At 37.5% G+C, this 27636-nt stretch overlaps 1 protein-coding gene across 2 annotated transcripts; it reads left to right on the top strand.

Moving 5' to 3' along the window:
• Window positions 1-3359: 3359 nt before the first annotated feature.
• On the top strand, window positions 3360-27127 carry HDAC2 (histone deacetylase 2). Of its 2 annotated transcripts, none has more exons than XM_021555497.3 (14): window positions 3360-3540; window positions 10748-10860; window positions 11203-11320; window positions 12086-12160; window positions 12454-12592; window positions 14366-14507; window positions 18712-18804; window positions 18903-19011; window positions 20420-20560; window positions 22547-22655; window positions 24658-24788; window positions 25649-25804; window positions 26546-26603; window positions 26801-27127. In XM_021555497.3, the coding sequence occupies exons 1-14, from the start codon at window positions 3489-3491 to the stop codon at window positions 26829-26831; spliced, it is 1467 nt and encodes a 488-aa protein (XP_021411172.1). In that variant the 5' UTR covers window positions 3360-3488; the 3' UTR covers window positions 26832-27127. The 2 variants fall into 2 exon arrangements, with proteins under 2 accessions (XP_021411172.1, XP_085431173.1); XM_085575047.1 differs by lacking the exon at window positions 3360-3540 and adding an exon at window positions 9796-9845.
• The last annotated feature ends 509 nt before the right edge of the window (window positions 27128-27636 follow it).

The following is a 27636-nucleotide window of genomic DNA, read 5'->3' as shown; positions in this document are numbered from 1 at the left end:
TTTTTTTTTCCTGTCAATTTCATTAGTTATTGAGCTCTGTTAAAGAGAATTAAGGTGGCTATATCGACGTGTGTGCATGGGCTTTAATAGTTTGGATAAGAAATAAGCTTAGGTGATGGCAAGCTTTCTAGCTGTATCGTTCTGCTTTTAGATTATGCAAGGAGAGAGAAAGAAGGTGAATTGTTCATCATTTCATGGTGTGCAAAGTAATACTGCTTTTCTATAGCAGCAGTTAAGAGAAAAAATAGGTGCTCCAGATCCTCCATTTAAGCTCTGTTTTAAAAATACCTTTAGTTGAGTGGAGGTAGGGAGAGTGAAGGGATTTGAGAATTATAGATTGCTTTTTGATAAGAACAGTAAAGGGATAAACTGTTACTTATAGAGACCTTCTTGTCCATTATTTGCCTCATCATTTTGTGAGTTTTTACAGTAGATGTGATTTAGGATAAATGTGTAAGAAATAATAATACTTTCTATTGCAATGTTGGATGTATATGTTGAAGATGAAAGTTACTCTTCTGTTTAAAAGATCCTTATTGCTGCTTTTTATGTCCCTTCCCAAAAAAAACCTTACTATCTAAGGTATAACATAAATTCAGTGTGAAATAACAAGCTAATGTTAATATAATGATGCAGGGAAAGAGTGAAATAACGTTAGCATTCACCCAGTAACAGAAACAAGCCATTACAGGAAGGTAGAAAAAAAATAATCATTACATTATAAAGTGTCTGCATGTTGCAACATAGTAAAAGTAACAGCAGCCTTTCCCAGTGATACTTTGTTATCTGGTCTATTCAGTTTTCCAAGGGGCCTGGGCCTCAGCTGGCCGGTGTGGGTGTCTGTTTACCCCACAAGTGACGCTCCGAAGTTTCCTCTCGATCATTAGCTTTTGTGTAGCATGCTGTTCACTTAACAAGCAGCTTTGAAGACATCTGCAAAACCTGCATTGCTAGAAGCGGGACTGGTCTAGGAAATCACCCTCGTATACACAACCCGTGAAACTTGATATTTAAGCTTTACTGACCTTTAAATGTAATAGTGTCCTTACTGTCATACTGAGCTACTGTGAATTCAGTGAATGAATTCTTACCCCTTTGACAAAAGGATAACTTTATATGCTTATTGACACTTTCTTAATGCAGGTATGAGTTGGTATTCAAGGAGTTTCTCTAAATAAGAGCTGCACTTGCCTAAATTCAGATGTTAGAAGACTATGAATAATTATTTTTGCCCTGAAAGCAACATAGCCTCTTTTGATTTAGGCCATTTAAACCAAAATAAGTTATTCCTATATGAGGTTGAGTATCCATTTGAGACTAATTAAAATTATGAGCTTTTTTTCTTCACATGAAGTCCCTAATAAGAACTTTAACAATACATCACTGCTTTTATTGAATTCCCTATGTGGTGCAATAAAAGTATTCCTGATATTGAGGTAGTTGATATGTTGTTTTACTATTTTGATAGAAAAATTTATCAGACAACTACAAAATGTTGAGTAATTTCATAAACACATTGAATTTTAGTGGTCAAAGAAGCATATAATGCGGTGGTTAGCCAATACAAAATCATGGAGCTTCTGGAGTCCAATCTAAGTCTGTTCAAGTAGTGACAGCACTAAGAACGCTGAGATAAAAAGGAATTTATCAGTAAATGGATATCGTGCCTCTGATAGTGTTATACAGGTATTTTGCTGCACTTCACACCAAGAAACAAACATCAGCTGTATTATAAGATGTAGGAATAAATTTTGTATGCTATGTCTAAGAGAAAAATTTCCAAATGGAATATGAAAAAAGCTCTTTAAAAATGCTATACCATCTGATGACATCGTAACATAATATCCTTTAGTTAAAAGGTGAAGGATGGGGGGTGGAATCCAGGATTATCCTAAGGTGTTTGTGCATGCATGTGCTTAACAAACTTATTTTACAGTTGTCTGTCTCTAATAATATAAAATTATTTTTTTAAATCAATTACAAGGACCCAGACCCCTGTGAGGTACTTCTAGGGGAAAAAGCAACCTAATCCTGGGAACAAAGACCAAACCTGTGTTCAGGCATGTATTGGTTTTGTGTGACATAGGTTATACTTGTTGCCTTGTTTTCAAATAGTGAAGCACATGTGGCAATAACCAGGGGTTTTAGTTACTTTTAGAGACTCCAGCAAATCAACAAACTTTGGTCAAGACTTGGATGAGTGTAAAGTCTGTAAATATAGGCCTTTGGGGTCAGCTGAAGAAACAGTAAACTTTAGTGTAACTGATGTGTACCCCCAGACTCAGTTTATCAGGCATCACAAGTGTGAATCCCTGTATAAATAGAAATACAAGCAAGCTGGCTAAGCATGAATGCCGTCATGCTTCTCCTTCCTGAGTTTGTACCTGAGCCGAGGCAAGGAGAGAAAACGGCTGATAGATCTCCAGAAAAAAATTATTCAGATGTTAAATGCTTCTTGTGTGGCATGCGCTGATTTTTTGGGAGAATTGCTATATGAAGCATGCTTTGAACTTCCTCTAGAACAGGAATACTGAGATGCAACGCCTGCCACTAAGACAGAGTACTGACAGACAGGAGCACTCAAAAAAGCCGAAACAAAACAGAAACGAGTTTTGTTGTGGAAAAGAGTAGACTTTCAGTTGGGGAGGGGACCAGACGCGACAACCCAGCCGGCCGAGCATCTGCAGACGCCCTGATGAGGATGAAGTTCGGGCCCTAGCGCGGCGGAAAGCGCTGCGCGGTTGGGGACGAGGCCCCGCGGCCCCGGGCGGTGCGGGGGCGGCTGAGGGGCTCGGCCGCGGCCCCGGGCGGCGCGGGGCCGGCTGAGGGGCTCGGCCGCGGCCCCGGGCGGTGCGGGGGCGGCTGAAGGGCTCGGCCGCGGCCCCGGGCGGTGCGGGGGCGGCTGAGGGGCTCGGCCGCGGCCCCGGGCGGTGCCGGGGCGGCTGAGGGGCTCGGCCGCGGCCCTGGCGCTGGGCAGGGCCGGGCCCGCTGCGCCCCAAGCGCGGCGGTCCCCGTGCCCGCTCCTGCCGCAGCCGCCATGGGACACCCCGCGCATGCGCCACACAGCTCCGCTGAGGGGCGGGGTACCGCCCCGACACCCGCGGCGGATCGTACCACTGCGCGCCGTGGGGGTGGGACAGAAAATAGTTTTCTCCAAGAATTTGTTTATGAAGAATTCCCACTGGCTTCTTCCCTGGCTTTTGTGTATAACTAAGGAAAACTTTCACGGAGGGGGCGGCGGGAATCCACGTCCGCTCGCGTGCGCCTTCTCCTCTTCCTTCTTTCCCTTTCCTCCCTCTGTCGGCGGCAAATTGGGCGCGTCCCGCTAGCTGCCCCTCCCGCTGCCGAGAGTCCGGCCCGCTCCCGCTGCTGGCGGTCCCGGCGTCGCGAGTTCCCGCTCTCCCGCCCCCTCCTTCCCACCCTCCGAGCCGGCTCCGCGCTCTCCTCGGCTTCCCGCTCCCTGCCCACGGCCCCGACGCGGCAGCCCTATGGCGTACAGTCAGGGCGGCGGCAAGAAGAAAGTCTGCTATTATTACGACGGTGAGCGGGGCCGGCGCGGGAGCGCGCGTGCAAGAGCGGGGGGGGCGCCCCTCTAATGGCCGCCCGGGGCGGGCTGTGTTCCTGGTCCCGCCGGCACGGCCGCCCCCGTCCCGCGGGACGAGGCCCTCCCCTCCCCACGCCCGGCCCGGCCCGGCTCGGCTCGGCCCCATGGCGGGCGGGGGTCCTCGCTGGCTTCACCTGCGCCGCCGCGCCCCGCTCCCGCCGGCGGCTCTGCTGAGCCCCGCGGGGCGGCGGGGCCGGCGTGGTGGAGTCGGGCGAGGTGAGGGTCGGGGAGCTCCCTTATCCCCCAGCCCCGGTGGTAGGTGCTGTGGCCATTGTTTCGCCCCAAAATACTCACCACCCGCCCGCGCGTCGTGCCCCCCCCCGCCCGCCCCCTAAAAAAAAGAGGAAAAAAAAAAAAAAAGAAGAAGAAAAGTTGAGACACTCCCCTCCATCCGCTGAGCAGGGAGGCGTTGAAGCTGCTGCTGTGTCTGGCTCCTCCCCTGCAAAGAAAGTCCAGGCCATGTGTAGCTCTGGCACCTGGTGATTGTTGAGCCGAGGCCTTTCCCTGCCTAGCGCTTTCATGCCGAGGTCTGGGGTACGGAGGGACAGGGGCTCTCTGCCTCCTCCTCCCCCATTCCCAAGCCGAACACGGATCAGAGCAGAGGTCTGGCTCCCACGAGCCTCCCTTCCCGCAAAACGCGGAAAGTTGTGTGCGTGGGTGGTTAATAATAGTGGAATTTGACTTGCATGTAGGCCCTCTGAGTTTGCCACACTGGTGTAGTGGGGACACAGGGGGCTTGCGATCGGCGTTGTCAGTCGTGGCAAAAAAAGTGCTTGGTTTGAGATATTTTCAGCAACTTGTTTGCGGTTTTCTCTGGCCGCAGCACCAAGAACTTCTAGTTTTCTTAAGCTTGAATTTATTTAGCCCTTTTTGTACTGGGAGGTGAGCTAGATGGGCAGATTAGTTTAGAGATTTGATTAAATTGCCTCCTATTGTAACAATCTTGTATGGCTGCATCTGAGACTGGTCTTGGAAATAGTCAGCAAACAGAGGTTGAGGATGTTCAGCCGGAGACCTTTGGTGTTTTCACCATTTTGGAAGTGAAGATGAGTGGCTAAACCCACTCAAGATATCAAAGGTTGTGTTGCTGTAGCAAACCTGCTGTTCTTTGGAAATGGCAGATCTTGTGGGGCCTGTCTTGGCTTTTTTTTTAACCACACTAAAGAAGGCAGAGTGGTGGTTGCCGCCCCCTTCTCTTTGTTGCTAGCAGTGGTTCTTTGTTCAGCCTAAAGGGGAAAGGAGGCCCCTGTTAGGGATACTTTTGTTGAGGCTAGGATCTTACTTTTCCTAGGGAAGAGGAATCACTTTTCGCCTTGTTGAAATAAAGACAGCAGTGATAGTTTATAAGCTTTCTCTCTGAAAATGTTTGCCTTTTTTAAAATCAATTTCCTTTTTTTTTTTTTTTTTTTTTATTTGATAAAGTCAGGTAGCTGTAGTTCACCAGATGTTGATACAGTGTTTTTCTGTGATCACTGGATTTGGTACTCGATGCTAGCATTAGATTCCCTAATCTAATGATTAAAGCTATACTTGTGAAGAGTCAGGAGAAACTGGAAGAGGAGCAAGTTTGGAGGTGGCAGGAAAATGGTGACTTAAAGCAGTTGCAGCTTATCTGTAGACTAGGATAAATGTAGTTAATAATGTAGAGAAGATATTACCTGTTGTACCTTAAAATAAATATTTTATATGTGCCAGAAACAGTTTTGGAATATTTTTGATGTCTCATTTTTTTGTGTTGCCAAATCCAACAATTATTTTGCATGCCTTTTGGAAATAGAGTTATTAGAAAAAATTTTAGAGTTAATACCGAAAATAGATATCCTGATGCTACTGTGTGGTTCATCTGGCAATTCTGAATAATACTAACTGTTGTATCAGCAAAGCCATTGAATCACAGTGAACAGAGTGTTTGAAGCCTTAAATAACCCAAAACAAAAAAAAATACTGAGGTAGTGGTATATCTCTAAAGGAATGTCATGTCTGAAGTAAATTACCTCTTTTTTTGGGTCATAATTGGCTCTCCACACGTACTTTTACTCTGTTTCTTAAAAGTTACACACTAAAAGGTCTTGAAAAGTTCCAGAAGCATATACGCTTATCTTCTGAGATGCAATAAACTTCCCCCTGCTTTTTGTGAAACTTGGTATGATTGTCATTTAATGCTGATTTTTTAATTAGCTTGTCACTTCTTTAGAGTGTATTGTTGTTAAGGCTTTTTTTCCTAAATCAATAGTTTTAACAGTCTTCATACTGTATGTGGAACTAATAAACTTTGAGTAGACAAAGCTTGATTTCATTATCTTGAGTTTGCTCGCAATAGAAAGTTAACCACATCCAATTTTGCAGAATCTTCACTGCTTGTGATCATGCTCAGGTCAGGAACTTTGCTTAAATTTAAGCCAGTATACTATGGGAAAAACGAATTAAAATATGAATTTAAATACTTCCATGATCTTGCTTAAAATATTTTTCAGAAATTCTTCTAGTCTTGATACAGCTTAACAAAGTGTGCTCCTCACACTGCTTAGAACCATGCTAGATGTGGAAGGCTATCATAGTTTTTAGTTTACTCTCTTGCCATGTGTCTTCAGGTTATTGTCATGGTTTTGCAGCATTGTGGCTCAGGTAGCTCTTCCAAGGTGTTGTACAGTTGCCCACAGCAGTGAGAACAGACCCCAGATGGTCTTTCCAGCTCTGTGCTCCTGCACAGACTGGCACAGCTCTAGAGAATCGTGCAGCAACTGGTGTGGTTACTGTGAGTTCATGTATTTATTCCATGCCGGTGCACTAGCAGTATTGTTTAGATTGGTTCTTGTGCATAATTTAGTGTGGGTGTTCAAAAGGCTCTACCTTCATGAAAAAATTTGAAAGATCTGCATCAGAGTTTGTTGGTTCCACCCATAAAGACGAGACTAAACCTGTTTTAGTAGGGCAGTGTGTTACTATAGTTGGGCATTGTTGGAGTAGTACTTCTGTTAAAGCTTACATCTGCAGATAAAATGAACTTAAACAGGAATATTTTCTGGAAATTCATCAGTACTTTGTGCAGTGCCTTCCAAACATTGTGATGGTGTCCAGCCTCTGCTCAGGCTCAAAAGTCAGATCTTTGCTACTCTTCTGCTGTCTGCTTAACTTTAAAACCAATACAAAATGCCCGATCCTTCAGAAACTAGTGCTGTAATTTTAGACCTGTTTGAATAGCTGTTTGTTGGACTCATCAGGCACTGATGATCTTTTATTTTACATTCAGCCTTACATGAGTTCACCCCTTTGAGTCGCTGAAGTAAATTCAGTGTAACTGCTGCTTTAAAGTTATGTTTTTTCCATGTGGTTTCCATTGTGGCAATTAGATTTCTTTGCATAGTACAGTTCTGAAATAAATACCTCATCATTTCATGGTAACTATACCTAAAATAAGCAGGGATGTGATCCATGTACATAACAGTTTATCAGTTAAAAGTTATAAAGTAATCTAATATACAAGTTACAAAGTATTAAAAAACCAGTGTAGATGTCATCTCCTGTCTCTTAGTTCAGTCGCTTCAGACTGCTTTGCAATGAGTATATTTAATGGTGTTATTTTTCTGTATGTCATAGTAACTGGAGAAATTAATACTTTTTTGGGGAGATAGCTTTTGTTAGTTGTGGTGTTTTGGCCAGAATTAAAATTCTTTTAGGGCACGTAGCCTCTTGCATTTTTCTGTGTGTTAAAATGTTTTCTTTAGGCCTTGCTAAAGTCCTGGATTGAGAAATGGATGTCTAAAACTTATGTTCATCAAAGGAATCATGGGTTTATTTTTATTTGATAGTTCTCATCATTTTGGCATGTAACTTGCATGAATTGAGAAGAATATATATATATATGTATATGTGTATGTATATATATATATATATATTTGAACCCAAAACACGACAGTGTATGTTACAATTGTCAGGTAGGTCTGTATCACATAGTAAACTGTGGGGCAGTAAACTTCTATAGCATTAAAGGACGCTTGGTTTGTCTCTTCTTAATTAAAGACTTTCAGAGATTATATGTTGTTACTTCTCAATGGAAGCCATTTAACTGGCATTTTTACTAATATAAAACAGTAAATTTCAGTTTTTGAAGCCTTGCTGTGAAAGATCAATAGATTTGCAAACTTTACATTGCATTTTTCCCTTCTCATCCTCATTCAGTTACATTCTTTTTATTTTGTGCTTTCTATGTGTTCTCACACTGGTGATACACTGTGCTCATAACGTTTTTGTATGATTTTTACTTCCATATTAGTAAGAATTTACCTTTATATTAGTAAGTATAAAGTGAAGTGCTCATGGTATCTGCAGTAATAATCTTGTGAGCTTAACCTCACTGTACCCATTCCTCATATATACAGAGTTTTAGATACAGTTTTAGTCAGCCTGGCAGAGGTTTGTGCAGAGCTTTTTAGCTCCATCAGTGAGTGAGTCCCATCCTCACACATTTAGCTCGTGGTACACCTTGCTTTTCTTCCCAAAGTACTCTAGTAAGGCTGTGATTATGAAAAGGAGATACATAAACTTCAGGATCAGTAGATGAAGTGTTTGTACCAGGAAGTGCACCACCTTCTTCACTAGGTAAGGAGGAGAGAGTTTTGGCAACTTTGCCTTCATCACCGTATATGTCGTCTCCATGATGGGTCCCCTTCACGATGTTGGTTGAAAATCAAGGTACTAATGAAGAAAGAGGAGATCTTTCTGCTTTTCCTTCCTCACCCCTGCCTACATAGGCATCACTAATCCCTTGATACTTGATAGGCTTTTTGGCCATATGCTTTAAGAATTTGTTTTTGAGGCTAATGCCAAAACCGTTTTTTGTTAGTGATACTAAGACCTGAAAAATATAAATGGTATTATATTGTCTGTTGCTAAAGTGTATTATATTGATATCTATTGTTAGTCACTACTGCTGGCCTCTAATACAGAAGGATCAGTATTCTTCTGCCAGATACTGACTTACAGATCTTCTGTTTGACAAATAAACTCCCATTAAATCTACCAACGTGCCAATTCTTTTAAAATTCTCCTTTTGGGTAAGAAAAAGAATAAATGAAATCTAAAAATTTTGCTTGATTTATTTATATAACTGTATGCTGCAGTGTATGGTATATAGATTATGTATAAGTTAAAATTTGTTTAGTTGAGTAATTGAAGGATATGTTGCAATTGTATTTGGGAAATTGGTTAATTTTATTTTTTTTTCTATTTCGTATGGGGAAAATAACACAATTACATCATACATAAGATCTAAAATAATTTTTTTAATTGTAGGCTTCCCCATCCATCAGCAATCTGAATAAAATGTCAGTGATGGCTATAGAAGCTGCAGTAGTTAAAATTGAAATGATCTCTTAAAAAAACTCAGTTTTAAGCCACAGATGCATTTGTAATGAAGTTTTCTCAATAATATCACATTATTTATAATCTTTATTTTCCTAAAAATCTCAGAATTTAAAGCTCTCACTAGCTTGAAGGTTTTTTTAAAATCTGGAACTTAACAGTAACTTCATAATATAAAGTAGAGCTAGTAAATGGTTGATTTTCATCTTCTAGGCATTAGTTTCAAAGAGCTGTGATAGATTTTTTTCCTAAACATGAAATATATAAGGTATTCTTTTGTAAAGTGCTTGAAAAAGTTTTTGTTGGAAGGAAGGAGTTTATTTATACTCTTAATACTTTTGCTCTTGACTTGCATGTGTCCAAACCTATAGGCTTGCAATAAGTAGCTGACAAACAGTGCTGGTTTTCCCCTTCAGTATCCAAGTTAGAAGGTCCAAACTCTTCGAAGTTCTTAATGTTGAAACTTGGTATTTCTATTGTTATAGGATGGCTAAGAGCTAGGTATTGAAGGGTAGTTTTTCTACATCTTCTTATGGTACATTAGGTTATATCTGTTTTCTTAAGTGTTCTTACTTTCCTTGTCTCTTTGAAAACTGAAAGCTTGAAGGATTTTAGAATGCTTTGAAACTTTTAATCTTACTGTAATACTTGTTTTTCTTGGTAGCTGCTGATGCTACTGCAAGCTGACATTTACCCTTTTCCATGAAGCCCATGTTGAAGAGGTGAAACTAAAGCTGCTTTGTAGTAGTGCTGTTTTTTACCTCTGACTGATAAAATTTACAAAATAGTATGACATTGTGAAAATAGTGTTTCTTTTGTTCCCAGTGGACAAGGCAGAGCATGTTGAAGGATGTGAAAGAAAAGTAAAAAGTTCAAGAAGGTAAAGTTTAGTAATCCTATCGGGAAATTGGGTCAAAAGGAAAAGAGATGCTGTCATGAAGAGGTATTTTAGAAATCTCCAGCTGAAAGCCATTGACAACTGGACTTACTTTATAAGCTTGTTAATGTTTCCAGAGACAGTTCCGTTTAAAATGGTTCATGTGTTGAGAATGTCAGTTCTCAGAGTGGGGTTGTGTGTGTTCTAACAATACCTGAGCTCATAAGAAAACTTGCTACTAGCCCATGATAACAGCTATTCCTTTCTTGGAAATGAGTGTCAAATTTGTTATCTTAATTGTGTGCCTAGTTGGTCTCCAATGTAACAGGCTAATCTGGATTATAAAGTTCTTGTTAAACTACTGTGGATCTCCAGCAGCAGGTGTTGGGGAATGTTTGTGCATGTGGTTGCCACAATGGATCTGGAGCTAATTTCTGGGTGTAACAGGGTTAGTAGTTAAGAGCAGGGTGAGGATGGTATAATAAAATCAGCTCATGCAAAATGATAGGTTTTACTAGGGCCTCTGTTGTGATACTATGTGGCAATGTCATCAGTAGTGTCTCCTCTCTTCCTGATTCCAGTTCTGTTTCCCATTTTATTGTTCAGTTCTAGCCTACTGTTGGGCCAGAACTTCACTCTTGATTTGAAACCATGTCTTATATATATTTTTGGTCTCCCACTACTGTCTGCTTGTAGTGAAAGTGTTAGATTTGGCTTCCTTCTTCCCCTCTATTTCTGACATATAGCAGGTTTTTTCCCTTGTGTTCTTTTTGAAGTAGACAGTATTCCATTTGTGGGGTTTGTTTGTTTTCTGGAATCATATCTGTTTAATTCTGAGAATGATTAAGGGGCAATGAAACTTGTTTTGTAATATGAATAGCTATTCATTTGTGTATTATTGGCAGGTGATATTGGAAACTATTACTATGGACAAGGACATCCAATGAAACCTCACAGAATCCGAATGACTCACAACTTGCTGCTAAACTATGGCTTGTACAGAAAAATGGAGATTTATGTAAGTATAGGCAACATGATGTCCACTGAAGCATTTTAAGTTATTTTTAAAGGGCTGCAAGTACTGTCACACAAATAAGTGGAGAGAGGTGGAAGTGAAAATAGAGAATATATAAATAGTGTATTTAGAGCTCTTTTTTTTTAGAAGTGAAGCAGTATTTAATGCAGTTGTATATCACAACAGAGTAGCCCTTGCTTTATGTAAAACACTACTACTATCATTTTCTTTTCACCATTTTCTCTTCAAAGTAGGTGAGATTTCTTTTAAGGTGTCTGTTTTAACACAGTTAGCTGATTTTGTAGAGCACCCTGATTTGTTTCTTTAACTTGTTCTTGTTATCAGCGACCCCACAAAGCAACTGCTGAGGAAATGACCAAGTACCATAGTGATGAATACATCAAATTTCTCCGATCAATAAGGCCTGACAATATGTCTGAGTACAGCAAGCAAATGCAGAGATGTAAGTGCCAACGTCAGGCTAAGTCTATGTGTACATGTTTTTATGGTTAGCATTGTTTGAAGCTCAGTATCCACCAGTACAGAGGTTAGAGAAATATTGTAACAAGATTGAGTAGCATGTGCCTGCTAATACTAAGGCTTGATGTACAGATTGCGAAGTTTGTGAAAGTGCCTTGAAATCTTGCTTTTAAAATGGCTTTGAGAATACTAGAGGAGTAGAATCAATGTGTGAAAATATTTTTAAATCAGAAAAAGAACTTGCTCATTCCTCTTGGAGGGAGATAGTAAAAATTGTACATCATTCATTGTTCACCCTTTCTATTATTAATTTATTCCTTTAATTATAGGAACAAACTCCAAGTACTGTTAGGGATGCACTTTGACAGCTATTATATCAATTTTAAAGGCAGTATTGTAACCTCTTTATGATGCCTTATTTTCAGCAAATTATTTTTCTAAGTAATTGTACATTTTTTAACATGACGTATGTTAATCAGCATTTCTTCAAAAATCTAAAAATAATTGAACTTCTTTAAACAAGGAGACAAATCTTACAATAGAAACTAAAAATAATTTAAAAAGAAAAGAAAAAAATATTAGCTTGGAGTTATGCTATTAGGACTCTGCAGTGTTTTCAGTGTTTAAATTAGCCTGATGAATGAGATGAGGTCTAAGTAATTAAAATGCTGAATTAATCTGTGTTATCCATGTGTATATCGGTGCTGTTGGAATGGTATTTTTAAAAAATACTACATTTCTTATACAGTTAATGTTGGAGAAGATTGTCCTGTATTTGATGGCCTGTTTGAGTTTTGTCAGCTGTCAACTGGAGGCTCTGTTGGTGAGTATAGGTTGTTTGCCAACTATTTTATAGCTTTACTAGGTTGATGTCAGCAACTTAAAATTTTGGTTGTGCATCTAAAAATGAAGTAAATGTAAAGGGTTTTTAATATATTTAAAAAATAATCACATCAGTTATGGACTGTAAAATATGAGATGTATCAAGTATCTCAGTATTAATCTGTTCTAAATCAACTTATTTTAAAATAGAATATGATTTCATGTAGCAAATTTAAAGGCAATCGGAAATTTCTGACTCCATTTGCTTTCATTCGTCTGTGTGTCTTTTTACAGCTGGGGCAGTGAAATTGAACAGACAACAAACAGACATGGCTGTCAATTGGGCTGGGGGACTTCACCATGCCAAGAAATCGGAGGCATCTGGTTTCTGTTATGTTAATGATATTGTGCTTGCCATCCTTGAGTTACTGAAGTAAGTTTGTGATAGGCACAAGTTAAAATTATAGAAAGTGTTAAATTTAGGTATTTAAATGTTTGAAGATATGGATTGTAGTTATTATCTGAGTGACTTTTCATAGCCCATGTTGAACTTTTACATTTTCAATTAAGAAAGCACCAAGCTCTGCCTGGTTTGGCTTCAGTGAGATATTCAAAATAAAATACAGGCAAACTGAAAAGATAACTAATAGGAGATAAATCCAAGCAATATTGCACCCTGTAAAACACCATATGCTGTAATTCTAGATGGTGGGAAGGACTAGAGTAACGGACTTCAGAAAGTGGACAGGTTTACTTGCTTTCTGCAAATATTTCTGTAAAGTCGCCCTTTGCTATGCTTGGGGACAGAATACTGGACTAGATGGATCACTGTCCTGATCCCTTAGGGCAGTCATTTGTACTCATAATCTTACACCCAATTTGGTTTCACAATATGTCTTCTTGTTTCCTGTCATTTGATTTGTCACTGAATCAAACAGGAATATTCAGGAAAGATCATGCACTGAGCTTCCTTGGATTATTACATTAATTAATGTGGCTACTTTCAATAAATAATCAAGTAACAGCTGTGCTGCAGTGACTTCAAAATAAGAAATGAGGAGCAATGAAAAATAATCATATAACTGACTTCAAACAGTAATGCTTCACTAAAATTTCAAGACCTGAGTTTGCTTTTACTGCTTCAGAGGAGTGTATCCCTACTAATAACACATAAATCCCACTTACTAGAAAAAATATTTTAGGTATTTGATTTTTGTGAGTGGGACAGCTGATTTTGCTGGTGAGGAATAAGGGAAGTAGCTGTATTCTGGAAAACTAATGATATAAAATGTTTCTAAAGACATTAAAAATAGTTAATATTCACACATTAAAACATTCATTTTAATGTGCAGCGTATATTCAGGAGCTGTCTGCATTCTACGAGATATGATTTTCTGTGGTCCAATCTTGAATGTCTTAGCTAAATGTGCATGTGAAGGAAGGAATCTTGTGAACAATTATGGGTTGTGTAGTCATGGGAAACTGTCCCTGAAATTATGGGTGCTCACACTCTTGGTACTGTGCAAAGCACAATGAAAATGCATCTTCTGATGGCAGACTTTGTTATTTACTGGAAAACATAAAATTTAAGGGACACTTACTGTTTCTAGTACAACAAGGCTTCAAATAAATCACTGATTTCTTTATCTATCTCAAACTGTCCTGAAATTTGCAGTATTTAAGAAAATATTAAATAGTAGCGTAATAAATTTATGCAAATTAAAGTGTAATACACTTGAAAATAAGAATGTGCCTTTCTTTACAAGCTGGAGAGATGAAGAAGAAAAGTCAGTGGAAAATTAGTTGGTTTTTTTTGGTTTTTTTTTTTGCTAGTTTATGGAACACAGACTGTTTTGGTAATTACTGAGAAGGCAGAAAGGCTTTGGGGCTAATGAAAGGGATGAATTCAGCAGATGTGAACAACAAAATAATGTCAGCAGAAGCATGAGGTATAGCTTCTACAGAGTGAGGCAGTTTAGGGTAAATACTAAATAAATTCCTTATTTTGATTAAGATAAACTTACTAATTTTCAAACTGTACTGAGAATTCTAAGAGCGTATGGTCACATCAACCAAAATCATTACAGTGATCATAATCTTGGATTTTTGTGCCTGGTTGGGAGTTTTTTGTTAGTGTTTTTCTTGTTGTCTCTCAGCATATTATGAATATAACAGATAATGATGATTTCTTATATGTTCTTTCTAGGTATCACCAAAGAGTGTTGTATATTGATATTGATATCCATCATGGTGATGGTGTTGAAGAAGCATTTTATACCACAGATCGTGTCATGACAGTATCATTCCATAAGTATGGTGAATATTTTCCAGGCACAGGGGACCTTAGGGTAAGGTTGAATGTGAAATTTCATTAAGTGATAAATTCCGTCTTACTGTCCTCCTTGTAGATACTTTTTTTTTGCACTTGGCTAAAAATAACTATGTCAAATAATGGTATACAACAGTAAGTTTTCATAAAAAATGTTAGCCTAGAGTGATATATGTATTGAGGAATCTTACAAAAAATAATAACAGGGTAGTAGGGAGCTAAAATATTCACTTCTACATGAAATTAACATCTTCACTTCTGGATAAAAAGGTTGAAATCTTTTTCAAATATAATTAGTTTAATTCACACAGATTTTGGAGGTGTCTCCAAGAAGGCAGTATGGTATATTTATTATTATCTGTACATTTCAATTCTGCAGCTACAGTGAAAAGTAGCTATTTACAGATCACCCTTTAACAGTCACAAAGCTTAAGTTACAGTCTGAATTTACTATGTTCTGTTTGTGTAGTAATACAGTTGACTCAATTTTGGAGTATTTCTTATGTCATGAAGTGTGTTTTGAGTTCTCATGATGCTCACTGCCTAAGAACTTTAGCATGCCCATATGGAATTATGTACTGAGCATTATAGCTAGCCTGAGAGAGGGAGCATTTGCCCATTAAGAAGAATTAATCATTAAAGTTGGTGTAGAATGGCTGGCAAAGCCGAGACAGGAGACCAATTTTCCTGGCCCTTCATGTGATATATAATTTTTAAGTTAGTCATTGCTCATGTTAGACACTTGTCTGTTAGAACAGGAACTTGTTCCACTTCACAGCTTGAAAGAGTATTATAAGTATACAATTAATATATTCCTAGCTTCAAACTCATAAGTTAAACCTCTTTTATCATAGATACTCCTGGGATATGGCATTCCTCTGGTGTTAGCAACTTTGCACATTAGTTTGTGCATACAGTTAGAAACTTTTTAAAAATTGTAAACACTTCTAACAAGTTGACCTACAAAGATGCTGTGCTGGTAAAGAATATAATATATTTAAACTGATTCATGAGATGCAAATATTTGTGTTTCAACTAATACTCCTGAAAAGTGTGTTTCCTAGCCTGTTGATGATACCCAGAAGGCACAGGAGTGAGTGAAAGTTAAGCAGTAGGGTGCAAAGCACTCAGCTCAGTATGGTTGTTGTAGCTGAATGTTATTATGGTTAGATTCTGTTAAACTGTGTTCTAAATTGATTTAGGAAGAAATCAGAATAGTTTTTACCTGTGTGGTTTAACTTGACTGGCCACAAGGTGGTGGTGGTGCTTCAAACTAAAGCAGCTCAGACCAGGATGTTTATCATGACAAGCTGTTGTTGCTGAATTTGGATAGAATTTTTTTTTTTTTTTGGAAGGGTTAGATATCTTGGCTTTTTAGAAGCAGCACTTCCCGTTGACAGGGAAGTTTGTGGACTCTTCACCTCACCACACCCAGAACAAAGAATTAAAAGATAGCATAGTTGAAATAAATGGAAGAATATTTTGGGGTTTGGGATTTATTTTTTCAGCAGCGTCAGTGAAAAACAGTATCTCAGGCATGGCAACCTTTTTTCTGAGCTGCATGCAGGCTTTAGCAGGTTTTATTGCAATTATTGCATCACCGCAGGGATTTTTCCTATCTCCAAAGTTTGCAAAGCTAATTGAACTGAAAGGAGAGCTAATTCTCTGAAAAGTCAGTGTTCCTTTTGGAGGCCAGTATTGTGTTGCTTCCTTCTTCCTAACTTGATCTGCCATTGATGGTTATTTTTATCAACTTTGCCAGCCAAATCTCTGTTTTTTTCAGATGGGCTGTTTTACAGCTTGTTTCTGTAATTCTTTAGTTAGTTGATCTAGTTTGCTGGTCAGGTGACATTTATTTGATGTAGGATCAAATCATATGTCAAATGATGATACTGTGCTTGCAGCTCTGTCAGTGTAGATGAATCTGAGGTTTTCTAGTTCAGCAGCTTTCATCCATTTTCTACTGAATGTATTGTTCAGTCTAAACTTCCAGTGTCCTCAGTAAGTTATTTGACCTTCTGCATATCTTAGATGATAGCACAAATTTTGCTGTTCATACACAAAGCTAGACCAGTTGAGACCATAGTTCTCCACAGTGGCCCAGGTTCTGTGAGGCAATTTGATCTGTTGGTAAATAGGAGGCTATCAGAATGCTATATTGTTCCTTTAAGTTTTAAAACTAATGCAAGTATCAGTTACAACAAAGGTCCATTGAGAAGCTCAAACAATTACTGTATTTAGATGGAAATTGTGTGAAGATTTGACATTGCTGTGCTTTAGGATAAGATCAATTTAACAATTTTTGGTTTTTTAATCTGTAAAGCAAGACAGGGAAAGGAATGACCTCATGAACCATTACAGGTTAGGTGCTGACTTGCTGGAAAGCAGCTCTGAGGGAAGAACCTAGGGCTCCTGGTGGACAGGTTAACCATGAACCAGCTGTCTCCTTGTGGCCCAGAAGGCCAATAGTATCCTGGGGTGCATTAGGAAGAGCATAGCCAGCAGGTTTAGGGAAGTGATCCTGCCTCTCTGCTCAGCCCTGGTAAAGCCAAATCAGGAGTGCTCTGTCCAGTTCTGGGCTCCCCATTATAAGAGAGACATGGAGCTCCTGGAGTGAGTCCAGTGGAGGACAACAATTATGATGAGGCAACAGGAGCATCTCTGTTGGGAGGAAAGGTTGAAGAAGTTGGCCCTGTTTATCCTGAAAAAAAGACATTGAGACCTCATCAATACTTAAAAATATCTCAAGGGTGGGTGTCAAAAGAATGGGATCTGGTGAATAAGGGGCAATTGACACAAACTGGAACACAAGGAGTTACATCTGAATATGAGGAAAAACTACTCTGAGGGTGACAAGAGCACTCTAGTCATCCAGTGAGGTTGTCACATCTCGTCTGCATATACTGAATACCCACCTGAATGTGTTCATGTGCAATCTGCTGTATCAGGGTGTTGGACTAGATGATCTCCAGAGGTCCCTTCTTCCAATTTTGTCCATTCTGTGATCACCTCAGAAAATTCAACTTGTGAAAGTGTAAATTATTCACTCTGGGAAATTCTGGGTAACTTGTACTTCAAATCAGCAAGAGTGGAGTTCAGCAGCGGTCTTTAGTGTCACTCATCTTGCAATACTATGAAATGTTAATAATGTGCTGTGGCTAAAAAAAGTCAACTGTTAACATCTTGTCTGTGGTTCACTGTGCCACTTGTCCCCCTCCTCATCTCTTTCTATTCCCTCTCACATCCCCAGTAAAGCTTGGTTACTGGAAGTGGCACATTCTTGATACATTCCCTGCTAAAGAGGCTTTGTTCAGGAATAGGCTTTCAATAGCCAGTGTTGAGAAGGTTAGTATTTGTGTTGCTGGGTTATGCTACACATAACCTGTAGTTTTTCTAGGATATTTCTGCAGAACTGCTATTTGATAATAGTTTACAGCCAGACTGAACAGGTTAATTCTGTCTGCTCCACTTAACTGTTCTGCATTGCTTTCTATCTGTGTTGGTGATGAAATATATGGAAGAAATGCAAATGTGTGTCAAGCAGAGATCTTTAGCTTTTAAGGTGATCATCAAAATAGGAATGGTCAGATTCAGGGTTTATTCACTTGATTTTTTTTTTTTTTTTGCAATAAACTTTTTCTCTTAATACATACATTGTCTAGGAAAGCTGGTAAGATAGACTACTACAGTTCCTGTCTTGACACCTAAGAATAATTTGCAAGTTTGTTCTTTTGTTCTTTTTTTTTCTGTTGTTCATTTAAGAAGTCTCAGTTTCTTCCAGAGCACTTCTATAAGTGGTCCTTATTGGATTTTTCTTCTCTCCCTTTAGGTGCAGCTACTTCCTCATGCTATGTTTAGGGCAATAACATTTTAAAAACCTATTCAAGTTCAAATCTTCTATACAACATTGAAAACATGGACCTTGCTCTTCTTGCTTTTTATACTTTTGTTTGCTTAGCTATTATTACCAGATTAAACTGATTGTTTTTTGTCTTAAATCTTTGAATTAAAAAATGGAGGGTACTATTTTAATCTTGGTGTCCAACTCCTACTCTCTAAAATGATTTTATGGGAGAACAGGAGTTAGGTAAACTCTGCCTCTTATTCCTCACATATACGTATAATGTACAGAATAGCTCAGCAGACCTGTGTAGACTTTTTTCATGGTACCATTCTATGTATTTCTGTGTTAATATTAAAGCATTTGTCATCTTTGCTTGTAGGACATTGGTGCTGGAAAAGGCAAATACTATGCTGTCAACTTTCCAATGAGGGATGGTATAGATGATGAATCATATGGACAGATATTCAAACCAGTGAGTGCTTCGCTTTTTGCTTTTAAGCTCTCTGAAAACTACTAGTTTTGTATTTTCATTATGTCACTTAATGACTCACTGTTTTATATTGATTATAGATTATATCTAAAGTAATGGAGATGTACCAGCCCAGTGCTGTGGTATTGCAGTGTGGAGCAGATTCACTGTCTGGGGACAGACTGGGATGCTTTAATCTTACTGTTAAAGGTAAACAGAGAAGTGTCTGTTTGTGTAACTTTTTACTTATTAGAAACCAATACCCTTCATGCTGTTTTTCAAGACACTTGCATGATGAGGACTGGAGTCACAAAGATTTTATTCATTACTATGATTAATCACTTCCTTCTTTGCTACACAGGGATGGCCAAAAGAAACCCAGAAGTTGCTTCTTTCTTTCTGTCCATCTAAAAAACTTCAGAAATTTGGTTTGCCATGTGCTTCCTAGCCACTCAAGTGATTCCCTTTCTTCTATGTGCAGGCTTTCTGTAGCTTTAAAAACAGTGTCCTGGAGTGATAGGACCACAGGCATCTGCAACACTTACAATAATGGGCAAATACAACTAGTTAGTAGTCAGCTTAGAACTACAGATGCTAAACCTCAAACACCTTGTTGGGTGTAAAATTGGTATTACTGAAATGATAATACTTCACTTCATTGTTAAATTTATAGTGGTGTTTGTTATACTGGGCCATATGTTAACCATAATTTTAATTAATTCTTATAGAATGAATTTATTTAAGTATTACCTAATTTGCTGTCTGCAATTGTAATTCTATAAATTGGGATGTTATTTAGCAAGTAGCATAACTGTTACTGTTGTTATTATTATTATACTATTTATTTTAACGATAAAATATTAAATTTTTAGCAAAGTTCTGCTAAGCCTTCAGTCCAGCCTGTTTAAATCATGGGTTTTCTTGGTTTTGTGGGTTTTTTTAATGCAATAATTAGTTTTGTAGGCAACAAAATGAAGTATAGTATCTGCTGGGTCTGCAGTGTTTCAGGGTTCTTTTCTTGATTTGCACCAGGTGGCAAAGCTACTTCAGTTGCCCATACAGCTCAGATTTTTTTCCACCTTACATATCTTGGAAACCAAGAGAGCTGCTGCCTCCTACAGATGCCTTTCAGTATGCTGTATCTCCCTGGAGTGTGTACTGTCTTGGCACCAGTTCACTCTGTAAGCAAGACTTAGCAACCTCTAATACAGGTTCAAATTCTATTTGAAGTTGAAAGGATCAAGTACTGATTTTGTTTTCCCTTCTTCTCCCATTTCATTTGACTGAGAAATTGTCCCTAAATTTGTCACTGTGTATGATACCAGTTATGGAGAAACACTTATTCTAAGATCATTTCAGAACAACAGCAATAGATCATCATGCAAAGTCTCTGAAGACTGGGGTGGATGATGCCCGGTGTGTTTTGTACATTTCTAATCTGTAGGTCTTCACTTCTTGTGAGGTTGTGCTTAGCTCTAGGGGCAGATAGCTCTTTTTGAATCAATCCAGTTCTCACTTGTTAAGTGTGACTGCATACCTCTGATTAAATAGTTTGTTATATATTTTTCTGTTTAATAGATATTTTGCATATATTGTCAACTTTCTTTTTGTTTTACAGGTCATGCTAAATGTGTGGAAGTTGTAAAGACTTTTAACTTGCCATTGCTGATGTTAGGAGGAGGAGGCTACACAATTCGTAATGTGGCTCGATGCTGGACATACGAAACTGCTGTTGCCTTAGATTGTGAAATTCCTAATGGTAAATATTAATATTCAAAGTAATATTTAATTAAGAAATACTTATGGGAGATTTTAAGTAAATGGCAGATATTTGTATATGTAGCTATAATTCATCCATTTAGAATAAACTAGGTAGAAAATTATTGCTAGGATTTAGCCAATACATTTACAGTATCCTATACACTAAATAAATGTAAGTATTTAGTGGTTTTTTTATTCCTTAGCAAAAGCTTTAAATGACTGAATCACTTTTTGAAAATTCAAAACATAAAACTTATGGAACCTTACTTGTAAGTCTAATAAAAATATCATCATTATGAAACAATATATACTGCATTTTGATTGTACTGATGTCAACCTGTAAGTTGAACAACACAGACATGGTGTACATAAGAAATTATTGACTCTGAAATTGCCTACTTTACATTGCAAAAATACCGTTACTTCATTTTCTCTCACAAAAGTCGCTGTGAAAGTATATTGACTTCCACTCTTCCGTTTCACTTAATTTTGGATATACAAGGTATCTTGACATTTAAAACCACATAAAACAACTGAATACTGAAGTAATTTCTCTGAGGCAGATCCCTAAACATCCTGAACTCTTTACTTCTGGCCAAATATGTTCCTGGATATGCTTTTGGAATGCCATTTATATAAAATTGCTGTTTGGATTGATTTGTTGCAAATGAGTCGCTGGCAGTTTGCTGTTGACTGCAACTTTTGCCTATAAACTTTTGCTATTCATGTATCTCTTTGTGGATTCAGTGTTTCTATCTGACTTCAGCAGAATGCTGCTGTTAGTGAGAAAAGACTATTCAGAATGTACCTTTCAAGATACATATTTTCCATTTTTCATGTCAAAATATATTCTTTGTCAGCCAAAGCTTTTGAAGGAACAGTAGCAGTTCCTTATCTTAGGACTTTTTTTTTTTTCTATTAGCATCCCCCTTTCAATGGATTGCATATATATATATATATATATGTATGTGTGTGTTTGTATATATATATATATATATATGTATATGTGTGTGTGTGTGTGTGTGTATATGAAGCTTTTTGGATTTTTTAAACATTCCTCTCTACTTTTTGGGTCCCTGTCATCTTTAATCTGTTCTGAGAAATAGCAGTGCATTTCTAAATGTTGCAATACCAACTTAAGCAGCTTTGTCTTCCTGTCTGCTTTCTATCTACCTAATCAAGATCACTTATCCTATAATAATCATAAATTAAGACAAAAGGGCACAATTAAAAATGGATTTCAGTGACTTATTTCTTAAAGGTTCTATGTTTTTTTTTAATTTCTCTTTTTCTGGAAAGATACAGTCATGTTCAATACAAAATACTGCAAAATACAACACTGTAAAATAGCTGTTGTCCTGGCTATGTAGTCTTAATCAACTTCATTTTGGTGGTTTAGTGTTCTAGTCAGGGGACCTTTTTCTGTGAAAATGTAAAAAGTGAGATACGGAGGGCAACAGACAGACTGAACCAGTCAGCACCACTGAAGCAGTGTCCAGCACTTAGCAGGGATATTGATCCTAGCTATGATCTTCAGCCTAGTAACAAGTATTAAATCTTGTCCTGAAGGAATATTTTGAATTGCTCATTTAAACCTTTCAAACTAGACTTAACTTTGAAAACACCTACAAGAAATCATCAATTAATCTTTTTCCTGCAGAAATAATATATATTCTATAATATATATATAATTATAATTATTATATAATATATATAATTTAAATTATTTTTTCAATTTTGTTATTGAGTTCTTCAGTGTGTAATTGCAGCAGATCTTTCTCTTTGTATTTTGCCAGCAAATTTAGGTTTATATATTGAATAATTTAGAGGAAAATCACTGAGGAGTCCAGATAATAAGTATTGCTTGTTTGAATGCATAGGCTTTCATGGTTCTCTACGTAAAATCCTGTCAAATCTACTGTTGCATTTAAAATGTTTAAAATCTTTTCTGGGTAACAAAGTTGTCTTGCTGTTTGGTTTATAGAGTTGCCATACAATGACTACTTTGAGTATTTTGGACCAGACTTCAAGCTTCATATTAGTCCTTCAAATATGACTAATCAAAATACACCAGAATATATGGAGAAAATCAAGTAAGTAATGATTATCTTATCTATCAAGTAGGTAATGTGGATCATGTTTTTCCAGAGGTTTAATTGTTAGGCAGTTTTGAAAAACTGTATACCTTTCACTGTTCACTAAAAATAAGTACTAGAATAGATTTGACATGTTTCTCATTTCTGTTTGGGGTTTTTTGGAAGTCTCTTCCTCCAACAGAATGCATGCCTATGAGGTCTTATGACTGTAAATATGAAAATTTATGACCTGGCTTGGAATTTTCCTTTTTCCATTATGTTGAAAAGATGACTGTTTTACTTAGATTCCCATTCTAATTTTGTAGAAACTATCCTGCCAAGAAAGAAGCTGGTGTGCCATGATTAGGATTTCTAATTCTCAGCTCCATGTCTAAACATGGTCTGAGAATGTTATTCTTTGTATAAGTGAGCTCAAGCATCCAAAACTCTGGAAAGACAGATGCGTGTGCAGGCAATTAAGTGTCTGTGATTTGACAAATCCACAAGGTTTGATCTGTGCTCATTGATAAGCTATGGTGGTTGTGTGTTTTTAGGTTGTGCCACTTTTGACACTTAGTTTATTCCTCCTCTCATCTTGACATTTTCATTGGAAACAAACATTTTACTTCAGGAGTGAAGCAATGCATACATAAAATCAATCCTGTGCTGAGCTGGTAGGATGCAATTGGTTATCCTGAAGTACTCTTGGCTTACCATGGTTTGTCCTTACTCTGGTTTTAAAAGAATAAACTGCCACTCTGCCCTGAGTTCTAACAGGATGTTAACAGTACAAATTCTTTTGGTTACTGAAAATAACTGAATAAAGATGTGAAATTACATGTTTAATTTTGCCAGTACTGCTATAACCTTTAAAAGTATCAAATTGCCAAATAACCAGAGCTGTTAAAATAGTAATTTTTAAGTGATTGGTATATAGACTGTGATGGGTGTTTGTAGCACAACTATATCAATCACAATCAAATGAAAGGAGTTTATAATGTGTGATGGGAGAAAAAGTCCATTTATGTTTTGTTAATGTAATTGTACAACATTTCTCAGCAGTAATGTAGTTCTCCAGCTGGTGATCTTCCAGGCTGCTTGCTGTATGGTGTATATTGTTGAGCTTTTGTGTTAACAAGGAGGCTGCAAAACTTGCCGCTGCAATCCCAGGCAGAGATTGCTCTCTGTCAATAGAAAACACACAGTCTCACATTCTTATACTAGCACCTACAACGTCAATGACCCATCCTTTTGGAGAATCCTCCTTCAGTTTGTTGTGTGCTTTCACAGACCTGGCTTTAGAGAGCACCCACACATGGCAAAAATACTTTGTCAGGTCACAGGATTTAAACAGAGGCAGAGCCTGAAGATTCCAAAAAAGCATCAGTTGTCCCTTAGGCCTTCAAATTGTGCAGAAGGATGCTAAGATAATTGTTTCAAATGCTGATATTTGATGCTTCCCAAGCCTGCCTTTATACTTGCACTTTGGAATGATAGTTTTGAATCCCAAAAGAAGTCCAGTATCCTCTTTTCTGGCACATGGTGCTTAGGAGTATATAATCTATCACATCAGGCTGCTGAGACAGGACAGAACTTGTCTCTGTTCTTCCTGAAAAAGCCAATAAGGAAACAGATCCAGATGAATTAATTTTGTTTTTGGTGCTCCCAGTTGGGAAGACTTCATACTCTAGCTTATTATAAACAGAGTAGTACTGACACCAGTTTAGTCCACATGAGCAGTACTTGTGCTTACCCTATGGGGAATTAAAAATTGAAGTTGATTGAAATAAATATTTGTAAAGTACAAAGAAAATGATGTTCCAAGTACACTGTGGATCCTAATGATCTCATAGGGATGGAAAATTTCCAGAACTTGGCATGCTAAATTTTTTAATTGAAAAATGAAACTGACTCTAAAGCAAAGCCAGGTTAACTTTGAATGCAGAGTTCAGACCTTCATAGAAATCAAAGGAAGTGCTACTTCTGTGTAGTAATAACTTCTCTTGTCTGTTACTTGCAGGCAACGCTTATTTGAGAACTTGCGCATGTTGCCTCATGCACCTGGTGTACAGATGCAGGCCATTCCTGAAGATGCTGTTCATGAAGACAGTGGAGATGAGGATGGAGAAGATCCAGACAAACGCATTTCTAGTATGAAATATCTTTTAATGATAGAACATGTTGATCGTTATTTTAGATTTAATTGCTCAGAACCTAAGTTGTAGTAGTTTGCAGTATTGGAAGACTGGCACTTTAGTTTCCTGAATAAAAAATTTTGCCTCTGGTCTGCCACTTTTGATGTTTTTAAGGTGGCATCCACATGCATATTTGAACCTCTTAAAGGGTCTAATGGAATCTTGTGTTCTAGACCAGCATGACTGTTTCAAATCTATAATAGATACTTCAGAAGACTTAATGAGTTTTAATTAAAGAAGCAGTACTTTACTTTTTTTGTGACTAACGAAAGACAGAAACTATGCTTCCTTTTGAGGTAACATGAGATACAGTATTTCAAGGGAAAAAAAAAGCCTTTTATTTTCTTCGTTGTGAGACAGAGATTTTCCATATTTGCAGCACTACCCTTGACTTTATTACCATAACCCTTCCATGAACTTTGAGTTGTTCTTGAGCTATAGCCAAGAATTTCTTGCTACCTTTAGTCTTTTTGATTGAGATTAGAATAATTTTGTAGCTTATTAGTGTACCATCCCTTTGCTGAACTGTTGAAATAATTATTTTTTCTCTGTGATTTAGTTTTCAGTATTTGAAGTTTTATTTGATACATGGTCAAAATATTCCCACTCTCCCCTGTGTTTCTGCAAAGCTGTTTTTTGGAAGTTGTTGTGCAAGTCCCAGGGTATCTTGAAAAATTAGTGGTTTTGACTGTAATTTAGTTTATCAGCATTAAATGATTACAGTATATTACTTCTCTTTCTTAATTTGATAGTTCTTTATTAGGCCTATTGTAGTTGGACATTTTGATTAATTAATGTCATACATCTGAATCCTAGTTCGAGCATCTGATAAGCGCATAGCTTGTGATGAAGAATTTTCAGATTCTGAAGATGAAGGAGAAGGTGGACGACGAAACGTTGCAGATCATAAGAAAGGAGCGAAGAAAGCCAGAATAGAAGAAGACAAAAAAGAGACTGAGGACAAAAAAGCAGGTAGGACTACAGTGTGGTTTTATCCTATATTTTAGAACTGCAAATGTCAGTCCTGCCAGAAGAGAGATGTTTTATCTGGTAACAGGTAGTTCACTGTTGAGATTATATATTCCATCATTTTTAAATAATCTATTTTAAATTAATCTATAATCTTTTCCATAATTTTTAAATAATTATTTTAAATTAATCAGTTTAAAGATACAGCTATTCAGACTAATACAATGTTTTCAGGCAAGGGTTATTGTTTCTTCCCCATAAGTTGAAGTCTTTGAGCCAGAGATTTGTGTGACTTAATGAAAATAGAGATGAAAAAATATACATTGGGCAAAACATTTGTTCCTGTTTGCTTTTGTGAGGTGATCCAGCTAGTTTTCTCTGAAACAGAAACCAGATAGGCTTCTGGGGACAGTGTAATTCCAAGGACTCCTGATTTTTCTAAGAACTGGAAACATCTTGAGCTCGAGGGAACTCCAGGTCTCATTACTGCATGCAGTCATTATGGCCATTTAAGACAGGCCTTGCCTTGAGGCATTTTGAATCACTTGGCATTGTGCCTAGACCTCTCTATTGGATGGTTGCCTTTAACACTATACTTTAATATGTAACTAGTGACTTCTTATAAAAGCCAGTTTCCTCAAGAAATACATATAAAATAATAAACTTGGTCATGCTCTTTACTTCTTAAGTATTTTAAGGCTTTCTTGCATCTTTCGGTATATTTAAAATCTTGTGATTTTTCAGATGTTAAGGAGGAGGATAAAGCCAAGGACAGCAGTGGTGAAAAGACAGACGCCAAAGGGTAAGCACTAATTAATTAAAAATGACATTTTTCCAGAGTATGTGTTAAGTCAGTACTGTGTAATATTTTTTAGTTCCGTGAAGATCACTTTCAGTTCCTCATAATACTAAATATTTTAGAATCATTACTAATAATTCAAAATTGCATTTCTAAATCGGTTAATTAAAAAAATAATACTTCTTTTTGCCTTTGTACAGAGCAAAATCAGAACAGCTCAGCAACCCTTGAACAAAAGATAGCCTCTCATCAGTTGCAGAACATAATACTAGAGTCTGAGAATACCTAAAAGGAGAAAAGTTTTCGTATGGAGAGACTGCTGATTTCATTTTGTACTATTTGGCATGGACTGTATTTATTTTCAAACGGCTTTGTTCTGTTTTTTGGCAAGTTGTATTGTGAGTTTTCTAATTATGAGGCAGAAATTCCTTTCTTCACCATGCTTTATGTAATAGTATTTAAAAATGGATGTGAGTTATTATGTTAAATGTCTAAACTGATCTATTAAAGTAATTTGCCTTTCCTGAGCTGATTTTACCTTTTTTGTAATTTTATCTTTATTAAAAAAAAAAAAAAATCGCATGTGGTTGTCTTTTGTCCATCATTGACCTACAAAGAGGAAAAACTGTATAAATTAGCAGACTTATCTGTGAGTACCTAGTGACTTTAAATGGACAGCTGGCAAACAGGCAAGTTGCATTGTGCTTCTTTCATTGACTACACACATTTCAGCGGTTCCTACATGGGATGCAAACACGTGTATGGGTATACGAATGAGATTTGAACAGGCTCAATAAACGGGTGAAGGGATGCTGGAATAAAATAATTATATGAATTTTGCATTTTAATGTGAGTTTTAAAACTCTGCAGTCACATGCCTTGTACTGTCCAAGAACATTTCTCACTATCAGAATCTACCTAAAATGTTACTCATTTGCTGTTCATGAAATCACTATATGATCATCTTCCAAAGCTTGCAATATAGCAAGTGAAAGTTTGGATTTAACTTAAAATTCATTATAGTTTTTTTAGAAAT

Source organism: Lonchura striata, chromosome 3 (assembly GCF_050655825.1).
Source record: "Lonchura striata isolate lonStrDom1 chromosome 3, ASM5065582v1, whole genome shotgun sequence".
In the NCBI taxonomy this organism is placed as follows: Eukaryota; Metazoa; Chordata; class Aves; order Passeriformes; family Estrildidae; genus Lonchura; species Lonchura striata.
The sequence above is the reverse complement of the archived record's forward strand: the minus strand, read 5'-3'. Positions and strand labels throughout refer to the sequence as shown.